The sequence below is a fragment of the Hibiscus syriacus genome, unplaced genomic scaffold, assembly GCF_006381635.1.
Source record: "Hibiscus syriacus cultivar Baekdansim isolate YM2019G1 unplaced genomic scaffold, ASM638163v2 tig00110944_pilon, whole genome shotgun sequence".
NCBI classification, from domain to species: Eukaryota; Viridiplantae; Streptophyta; class Magnoliopsida; order Malvales; family Malvaceae; genus Hibiscus; species Hibiscus syriacus.
Genome location: NW_024062925.1, coordinates 1146433 through 1156937, shown reverse-complemented (window position 1 = coordinate 1156937; position 10505 = coordinate 1146433). Strand labels below are relative to the sequence as shown.

At 32.9% G+C, this 10505-nt stretch overlaps 1 protein-coding gene across 1 annotated transcript; it reads right to left on the bottom strand.

Annotated features, from left to right (window-relative positions):
* Positions 1-7054: 7054 nt before the first annotated feature.
* On the bottom strand, positions 7055-9009 carry LOC120147824 (GATA transcription factor 21-like). Its single transcript, XM_039161111.1, has 3 exons — positions 8814-9009; positions 8167-8562; positions 7055-7562 (listed from the first exon to the last, which is right to left on the bottom strand). Exons 1-3 carry the CDS (start codon positions 8940-8942, stop codon positions 7209-7211), a joined length of 879 nt encoding a protein of 292 aa, XP_039017042.1. The 5' UTR covers positions 8943-9009; the 3' UTR covers positions 7055-7208.
* Between the last annotated feature and the right edge of the window lie 1496 nt (positions 9010-10505).

The following is a 10505-nucleotide window of genomic DNA, read 5'->3' as shown; positions in this document are numbered from 1 at the left end:
AAATCTTCCTATTACTTTTGTCTCGGTGAATTTGCATCCCTAGAATCTTGTTTGCTGATCCCAAGTCCTTTATTTCAAATTCCCTAGCCAGTTTTGCCTTCAATTCTTCAATATGATCTTTGTTGGGTCCTGCAACCAACATGTCATCCACATACAACAGCAATATAACAAAATCGTTATCACCAGACCTCTTGAAATAAGCACAAGGGTCTGCATTAAGTCTGTTGTATCCAAGGCACATAATGAAGGAATCAAATCTCTTATACCAACACCTCGGCGTTTGCTTTAGACCATATAGAGATTTGTTCAACCTGCAAACCAAATTCTTCTTTTCTTTTTCTTCAAAACCTTCAGGCTGGAGCATGTAAATCTCTTATTCAAGATTTCCATGAAGAAAAGATGTTTTAACATCTAGTTGCTCTAGATGTAAGTTCAATGTAGCACACATTGCCAAAACTACTTGAACTGTTGTTAGTCGAACCACGGGAGAAAATATTTCATTGAAATCAATACCTTCTTTTTTAGCATATCCTTTGACCACCAGTCTTGCACGATACCTCTCAACTTGATCGTCACCATTTCGCTTGATTTTGAAGACCCATTTGTTACCAGTTGGCTTTCTTCCTTGTGATAGTGGCACAAGGTCCCATGTATTATTTTTATGAAGAGCTTCGATTTCTTCTTGCATCGCCATCATCCATAGTGAAGCATCTGAGCTGTTTATTGCCTCTTGGTATGTTGATGGCTCACCGTCCTCTGTTAAAAGGCAGTATGCAATATTTTCTTCTATAACATAATCTGAGTGCCAATTGGGACGTCTTCTCACACGATCTGATTGACGAGTTGTTGGAGCTTCAGAACTCTCTGGTTCTTGTTCATCATATGCTGGTTCTGCTTCAGAAGAATCTCCTTGTTCAACATCCTTTTCCACATGTATTTGTGTAGTCTCTGACTTTTCAACGCTACCATCTTCTTCTTTTCTTTGTAGTTTATCTTCTACAAAGATAACATCTCTGTTGATGATCACTTTGCGGGCAGTGAGATCCCACAAGCGATACCCCTTTACACCATCAGCATACCCCAAGAATTTGCATTTCCTGGATTTTGGATCCAGTTTTGAGATTTCTTGAGAGTTGTACATCACGTACACAGTACTTCCAAATATATGGAGGTTTGAATAATCAACTGATTTACCAGTCCACATCTCCATTGGCATCTTCAGCTCTATTGTAGTTGATGGAGTTTGATTCACCAAATAACAGGTGGTATTGACTACTTCTGCCCAGAATGATTTTTCTAGGCTTGCATCACTCAACATTGCTCTTGTTCTTTCTAACAAGGTTCTGTTCATCCGCTCTGCCACTCCATTTTGTTAAGGAGTGTTTTCCACTGTGAATTGTCTTTTGATGTCTGTTTTCCTGCAAAATTCATCAAATTCTTCACTTGTGTATTCTCCTCCATTATCTGTTCTGAAATACTTGATCTTGTTTCCAGAATCAAGTTCCACTCGCGCTTTGAAGTTTCTGAAAGTTGAAAACATATCTGACTTCTTCTTAATAGGGTACACCCAACATCTCCTGGAGTAGTCATCAATAAATGAGACAAAGTATTTTACTCCGCCTAGGGATGTAACTGGTGCTTGCCATACGTCAGAGTGAACCAATTCTAGAACACTTTTGCCTCTAGAATTTGATGTGTTGAATTTCAACCGGTGCAGCTTACTTGTTATGTAATGCTCACACAAAGGCAATGATATATTTGTTAAGCCTAGAAGTAGCTTTTTCTCCACAAGGACTATCATTCCTTGTTCTTACATGTGTCCAAGTTTTTGATGTAATAGCATTGCAGAATCTGAACTACATGAGGAAACAAAGGCTTCTGCTTATAGCAAAGTCTCTCCCTTCAGCATGTACAAGTTTGCTGCTATCTTTTCACCTTTCCGCACCACAAGCGCTACACGGAACACCTTCATGATTCCTTTCTGTGTTTCAATCTTGCTTGCATTATTATCCAACAATCCATAGGATAGTAAATTTTTCTTCAGACCTTTCACGTGTTGCACATCTCAAACAACTTTAATTGTTCCATCATACATATTCAATTTGATGGTTCCCACACCAATGATCTCTAAGGCATGATCATTGTAACTATACACAGATCCTCCTGAGACAGGTTCATAATGATGGAACCATTCTCTTCTTGAGGTCATGTGATATGTTGCTCCTGAATCAATGAGCCATATATCTGCAATCTTTTTCTACCTTCCATGGTGGTTGACGCTTCACAGCATAGAGCATCTTCATCATCTGAAGTGTTTGCGGTATTGCATTGTGGATTGGAGTTTTTATTTAGACTCCAATAATCCTTCTTCAAGTGACCCTTCTTTCCACAGTTGTAGCACTTTAAATTCTTCTTGTTCCTCGACTTCGATCTACCATGTTTGTGACTGCTGCTTTGGTCACGTTCTGTTGATCTCCCACTCGTCGTTGTCAACGATTTTGCCTGTTGCAGATTTACTTGTCTTTCTTCCTTGTACTTGCACCGATTTTCTTCTTGTAGAATAGCAGCTGCAACGTCATCGAAGACTAGACTGGTGACATTACTGTTTGTCAAGTTGATGATGAGTTGATCATATGAATCCTATAGACTTTGAAGTAGAAGTTCAACACGTTCTTGTTCTCCTATTTTACAACTTAAGAATGTAAGCTGAGAAAATAAAGTGTTCAGTGTATTTAAGTGTTCCGTCACTAAAGTAGATTCTGGCATACGGAGAATGTATAATTTTCTCTTAAGGAAAATTTTATTGTGCAGCGATATGGTCTCGTACAGTTTGGTGAGATGATCTCATATCTCCTTAGCTATCTTCTTCTCCTTGATGCTTGACAATACTTCATCTGCTAATGCTAGATGAAAGTTTGCCATAACATTCCCGTCCATTTCGATCCATTTGTTGTCATCTGTAAAATCTACCGGCCTTTCACTGATAGCTGCTAGACATCAGTCTTTCCTCAGGATGTCCTTCATCTTCAAATTCCACAATGAGAAATTTATCCCATTGAATTTTTCAATATCAAATTTCGTTGTCATAACTTCTTTTACGGATAACTCCCACTATTTCACTATCGTGAATAGTTCTCTTGAACCTTTAAAGAATGGGTAATAACTTTTTACTTTCTTATGTTGGAGGATCCACCTTTTGGTGGCAACCACAAAGACAATAAGCAGATATTACACACTCTAATCTGGCTCGGATACCAATTGTTGCGGAAGACGGCTATTGGATTGAGTGAAATCACAACTGATAATTTGACAAAATAAAAATGAAGCTAAAAGAGACACAAAATTTACGTGGAAAACCCATAAATAATATAGGGTAAAAACCACGGGCAACGGTAGAAGAATTTCACTGTGAGAAAATAGGAATTACAACTTCTCTCGATCTACCAAGGAGAAAACAATGATAATTCTCTCTTGATAAAAAGGAGAAAATAACTCTCAAGAAACTCTCTAAATTCTCTAGTATTAGAAGAAAGCTAGAATGCTTTGGGATGGTTTTGAAGCTAAATGAGCTAGGGTATTTATAGTCGAAGCTTAAGGACTAATTTGTAAATACCCTAAATTACAATGACTAAAAATTATGATTTTACCATTTAATTTTTCAACCAATTTTCGGTGCATTTAATGTGCACATTTTCGGTGCATAAATTCTAGCTTCTTTCGGTGCAAGTTGCACTAACTTTCAACAATTGCAGGGAAAAAGATTGAGATTCAATGAATCATATTTCACTGCAAAGTCTCCGCTCAAACAATACTCAAGAAAGTCTCTTATTTAAGCATAAATAATTTATTGATAGTTCAATTTTTTATTTTTAGTGTTTGATAAATATCTTTTTGAAAAAGTTTATTGTGAAAAATAGTTGAAAATAAAAACGCCCGAAAAGCGATTTAAAAAAGTTGATTATAAAATAAGATGTTAAATGAGATATTTAACCTTATTTTTTTTCATAATTACATTCTTACCATAAAATCTAATATAATAAAATAGCCTTCATCGTAATATATTTAAGTTGAAATTTTATTTTATTATTTTATTTTTCAGTTGTAGATTCTCAAATATATTTTAGTTAAGAAAATATAGTAAAACATGAAAGTAAAAAAATGTAGTGTTTATATTTTATACAAAATTAATTGTATGTATCAAACATGAAAGTAAAACAAGGTTAATATTTGTAATTAAATTAAAAAAAATTATTCATAATTTTCAAAAAAAACTCCCTAATTTTCTTAAGGAATTTTTAATTCCTTATAAAAGCATTTCATCTGAATAATTTCACCTCTAATAGAAACTAAGTATCATACTCTTATTTTTCATTTTACTCGTGTCAATTATTAACTACCAGTTAAATTTTACCAAATACTTTTATATAAACAATCAATCAAATCAACTTTCTCAAATAAACTAATCAAATCAGTTGTTTAAACCAACTACTAAAATTAATTACCAGCTAGCAGTTATTTGCAAACGCTCAATTGTTTTGTCTTTTTGTAATTTTTCTGTTTTGTTTTGTTTTGTTAATGGAGTTTGGGGATTGTGTGTTGGCAATGTATGCTTCACACTCTCATTATCCTGAATTCATGATTTATCCTCAGCCTCCACCTCTCACTTGTGTCTACCTGCAACTGCAATATAATAAAATCATAATAATAATGGTATAATTTCAGTTTTAGCCCCTATCACACTAAAATATATCAATCCCTTAATGCTATCTCAGGGTATAATGGACTATTAGTTATTATCACTAGAATTTATCTTCGATTTACATTTTAGGATCGGGTCTCTATTATTTTTTTATTAGAAAATCTAGATCTCTCTTAATTTCTATTCATATTTACTAATAATTATTGATTTAATAGATATTAAAAATATTTTTAATCTTATACGTTTATAGTATTTTTTATTAATATGACTTTTAATATTTGAAAACAAATGAAAATTTATCATTAATATTAATCTTAAAATTGAGCGGGGTTTGAAATAGTTTACTCTAAAAACATATATAAATATGATTATTGTGGGTAAAAAGATTTTAAATAAATGTTAATGTATGTTTGAATTTTAAAAATGACAATCTTAAAAAAGGTAATTATAAATTTTAAATATAGGTAGTAATATATATATATATATATATAGGAAAATTCAAAAAAATCTGAATTTTAAATCTATTTTTCATTTTTATCTATGATTATATTAGTGGGAGAAAGTATTGATGTGAAATTCCCCTTCTGGTCTAGGAACGAAAGAGATCCATTGATTTGGTGAAGGTTATATTTGGAAAAAAGGAAAATATGGGATAGATATGAAGTTGTAACGGTACGTGTGACCAAACTGATAAGAACATCATCAGAATTTGTTCTTACCTTTTCGGGGATAGATCCGGAATCAGTCGGTACAATTTGGACCCTTTGATTGAAATTGGACGGTCGAGACTTAATTGATTATTTTAATCATTTTTGGAAGTTTAATGCTTTGATCATCGAATATTACACATTTGTTTAGGCAAAAACAGGAAAAAAGAAGAAAAATCCAGTCAGTGCGCTAGAATGTTTTGGCTCGAGCTTTTATTTACGACTCACTGAGTGGTGTATCTACTTTGAAAAGTACATTTTTAACATCAATTTTAAATACATAAATTATAAATGAAAATATTTTTCACCATATGCGAAAAAATTTGTTTAGCCAATAATTAATTATTCGTGTTTTACTTAAATGAGTAGTAACGAATTTAAAAATATTTTTGAAGATGAGTATATATATATATTAATACAATTTTTTTTATATGATATACACAAATAAAATTTTATGATGGACATTTGTTCTTTCTGGATCCCATTTTACATCTATCAATGATAAAGAGTCTTAGTAAGTAAAGTAGCGATCGATTTTGCTCTGTGAAAAAGATGAAAGAATAAAGGAAAAAAAAAATGGAGAAGAAGAAGAAAGTGGAGAGGAAGAGGATCCTCTCACTCGTGATTGATAAATATTTATAATAATTTTAGTTGATGGTGTTAGACATAAGATAATTATAATTACTTGTATGCCAACAAACTAAATAGATATGATTATCATATCTTGAATTCTGCTTTGATGGAACATGTAAACATGATAGATATGTCTTGTATATGTACTATAGTTGGTTCGGAGGTAATGAAACTCTTGTATCCAAAATATATGGATTCCTTAAAAACTTTGATAAATGAAAAATCAATCCGAAAATCTCGATTAACGGAGAACTTACAATTTTTAAAAATGATCTCTGAAAATATAAAATTTATATTTCTCAAAAATAATATTTTTATGGATATTGTTAAAAATAATATTAAACTAGCTCTAATATTAATATTTTTATGTTTTCATTTCTTGTTTGAAATTTAATTCCATCATGTATGAATATTTTTCATAATCTAACTTCCAATGTAATATAATTAATAGTGGCTTCTGAAAATTACATCAACACTCAGTAAAGGTGAGTTGAGAAGATCTTACCTAACACAGAAGTGAATATGAAAAGGAAAGGTTGATTCATTAAAGAAAAACAATTGACACATAGCATGCTATCATAATTGAAGGATATGTGCTACATGGAGAGATATTTCATTTATGTTTTTTTCTTTCTTTCTTATTTGTATTAATTGATTATAATAATTATATTTAACTTGTTATATAATTATATATAAGAAAAATTCATTATTTAATTAATGATCTTTACAAAGATTTTTAATTTGTTTTATTATATATCTTTAAAAAATCTTAAAATAAATTATTAATGTCACATTATAATAGATTATAATTACCTATGAAAAACATTTTATCACCAATATATTAAATAATTATTTAACATATAAATATAACTATTTTATATATAATGTTATATGATAAAAATATGTTCATTAATAATAATTAAATAGATTGTAAATAAATATATATATTTTTATAATTTTATATACAAAATAACCAAATATGAATATTTATAATTATGTTATAAAATGAATAAGATGTTATAAATTTTCATTATTTCATATAAGCTGAGAATCACTTTGATTTGGATACATAAATAGAACTAATCACTCTTTAATCTCTATCCCTTGGGTCACACAAAACAAAAACAAAAACTAGTTCAAAAAAATTATTTAGTGACCAAAACATCAATTCAACCATGAATAAGTCCACAGGAGAGCTCCATTAGGAGAATCGCAGCATCTTCAACGTCCTGAGGAAACACACGCTGCAAAGCTGAGTTCTTGCTCAAACTCAAAGCAAATTCCTCGAAGCAAAGCTTCTTTTGGATTTGTTGATGATTACAATGAGAATTATGATCCGAAGGTGACTTGAATAATTGTTTTCTGAATTGCCCAATTCGTGATTTCTTTTCCTTGTTGTTCTGCACCTTAATCTTCAGCGATATTGCTGCACCGGTTGCAACTCCGGCGGCGGTTTCCGCCGCAGCCGCTTCCATTGCTCGCCGTGCCTTCCTTTGTCGAATCCCACAAGCATTGCAAAGAGACTGCACAAAAGTTTTCACATCTTAATTAATTTCTGATTTTCATCCTTGTACTATACTCAGTTTTGGGATTTAGTCCCTATAATCTCGTTTTACAACCGTTACGCTTTAGTTCAAATCACTAACACTGTTAAAAATAGTCGACTAAGCATTCAAGTTGAATTTTGAATGAGGACTATAACCATAATTAATCATATACATAGATTACAGGTTTTATTCTGTTACTAGTCTATTTACCTTGCATAAGTTGCGTATTTAATTTCTATACTATAATTTAATCAACTTTAGACACTGTATTTTTTGAATTCATAACTTTCAGTCATGATATAAATGATACAAGGACAATAAGATTAAATTACATAGACTTACCGAATAATTAAATTACATAGACTTAGAATGTTCGAATTGGAGCATAAAACATGGACTAATAACATAATTTGACAGAATAGATTCAATGAATATTGTTCAAGTAAGAATCAAAATTTAAAAATTTAAAAAAGTATAGGATTAAAAATGATCGAATTAGAGTATATGGACTAAATCCGTAAGTTATGCACGGTATGGGACTAATAAAAGAATTTGACCTGAATTATATAGTACTACTTACTTTGGGACCTCGAGGGCCACTTCTCCAAAGAGGTGTCGTCGTTGTGTTACAGTCGGAGCAGACTCTAACGGCGTTATTATTGGCTTTACCCAAAGAGTAGTCGGTTTCGCCGTTATCATCCACTCGACGTCGAAGCTTGTCTGTAAATTTAATTGCTTTACGGTGATCTGTTGATCCATTGCTGCAGTTGGAGTTCATCATCTTCTTCATCAGCCTCATGTTGGAGGACATCCATCTCACTGATATCCCATTATGATCTCCTGCACTTCCATAATCCCCAAAGGATGAATTCCGGCCATCGATTGTCCTGTGATCCCCCGTGGATTGAAGTGAAGAAGAAGATGACGATGATGAACTTGCTTGTTGATCGCTTGATCCACCATCATGCTTTTTAACCTAAAGAAATATGATAATCAAAGAGATAAGATCATCAAACGTTTACATCCACATAAATTACATGTACCAAAAGGCACCTAAATGAACCTAAAACTATCAAAATCACATAAAATGCAAACACAAACACCAAAAAAATACCAAAAAACAACATAACATGAGGATCAGAAGTTTTGATGTCGGACAAACAAAAAAACCCTAAGGGTGGATTATTTAAGCACAATTAAAAGGAAAATTTATGTTAGGGCTCTTGCCTTGTGAGAAGTGGCTTGTTGTTCGGTTACGGAGAGAAAGAGTTGAAGATCACGGGGTTCTTCTTTTAGATCCACAAAGGGAAAATTTGGGGTTGGTGGTGGGTTAAGATCATCATAGAGTGGTGTCATTTCCAAGAGATGAGAGAGAGAGAGAAAAGGGCAAATGGTCCTAGTTAATGGAGTTTAAGGGTCTTTATAAAGGAACCATGAAGGGCTTAAAAGAAGAGGCCAGAAAGGCATTCACGTGACTTCATGTTACCCAAACAAAACAAGATAAACCATGACAAAGTTAAAAAGCAGGTTTGGAATGCTACTACTCAAACCCTAAATGGCCCGTCTACACGACAATACGTAACCCCTATCTGCAACCCCTTTTCCCCTCAAAAACATTTTACAAAAGGTAAATGGTTAATTTCAAGTCCTCAAATTATGGCTCGAATATTAAATTAGTATCTAAACTGCAAAACATTTCAATTGAAGTCTTCAAACTAAAGTATGTTTCCAATATCAATAATCAGTTGGTCTATTAGGATAAGGCACTAGGTCCCTTAAGTAAGGTCAAAGGTGTTGTGGAATTCGGGTTGATTTCCACCAATAATAACAAATTCATCTTGAAAATTATTATCTAGGTGATTAGTGTGAAAACAATTGTACTAAAAATCACCCCAAGGTAGATTCACAGGAAAGAGGAGGGGTCACAATGGTCCCTCTTAAAACCCACTTTCCTTAGACAAACTACCAAGATAAGTAATTTTAATAGGACAATAATTAACAACAACTATACCCGACAATAGCTATTAAATAGACATAAAGAGAACACCAAAATTTAACGAGGTTAGGCCAAAATTATGCCTACCTCCTCAGACACTACTAAAATAATATTTCACTAGTAGAGGAAATATTACAAAGAGAGAAAGAGTACAAATAGCCTTTAATAGTGAAGAAGGCTTATATTTGTGGGATACTTAACTAAGGAGGAGAAGGGCTCTATTTATAACAAAAGAATTTCCCCTCCTCCTTATACAAAACCAATGTGGGATATTTGCCAAAAACCAACAAATCTCCACCTTGGCAAATTCCACACACGTCTCTCAAAAAAATCCAATCTTCAATAGTGTCTGCAAATTCATCTTTCAATTTATAACAATATTGACCAATTCTAAACAATGTTTAAACTTGACCGCAGTTACCACTTTTGTCAACATATCAGCAGGATTCTCAGTGGTCCGAATCTTCTGGATTATGACTCCACCTTCTTCTAGAATCTCTCGTACAAAGTGATATCGAACATCGATGTGCTTCGTCCTTGCATGGTAAACCTGGTTCTTTGCTAAATGAATAACACTCTGACTGTCACAATGCACTTTCATGTGCTTCTGTTACATTCCCAATTTACCAAGCAACCCTTGAAGCCAAATTGCCTCCTTCACAGCCTCTGTAACTGCCATATACTCTGCCTCTGTAGTAGACAAAGCCACTATTGACTGTAAGGTGGACTTCCAACTGACTGGTGCCATTGCAAAAGTAAACACATAACCAGTAGTTGATCGACGCTTGTCAAAATCACCTGCATAGTCTGAATCACAATACCCAACTACACATTGACCATCTTGTTTGTCTTGCTGAAAGACCAAACCAACATCTACGGTGTTCAGAATATACCGCAGAATCCATTTCACAGCTTGCCAATGC

Coding starts and splice junctions, on each gene's coding strand:
- LOC120147824 (XM_039161111.1), bottom strand. CDS start 8,942: ATGACACCACTCTATGATGATCTTAACCCACCACCAACCCCAAATTTT. Junction 8,563..8,813: donor AACAAGCCACTTCTCACAAG/GCAAGAGCCCTA, acceptor ATATTTCTTTAG/GTTAAAAAGCATGATGGTGG. Junction 7,563..8,166: donor GTGGCCCTCGAGGTCCCAAA/GTAAGTAGTACT, acceptor ACTTTTGTGCAG/TCTCTTTGCAATGCTTGTGG.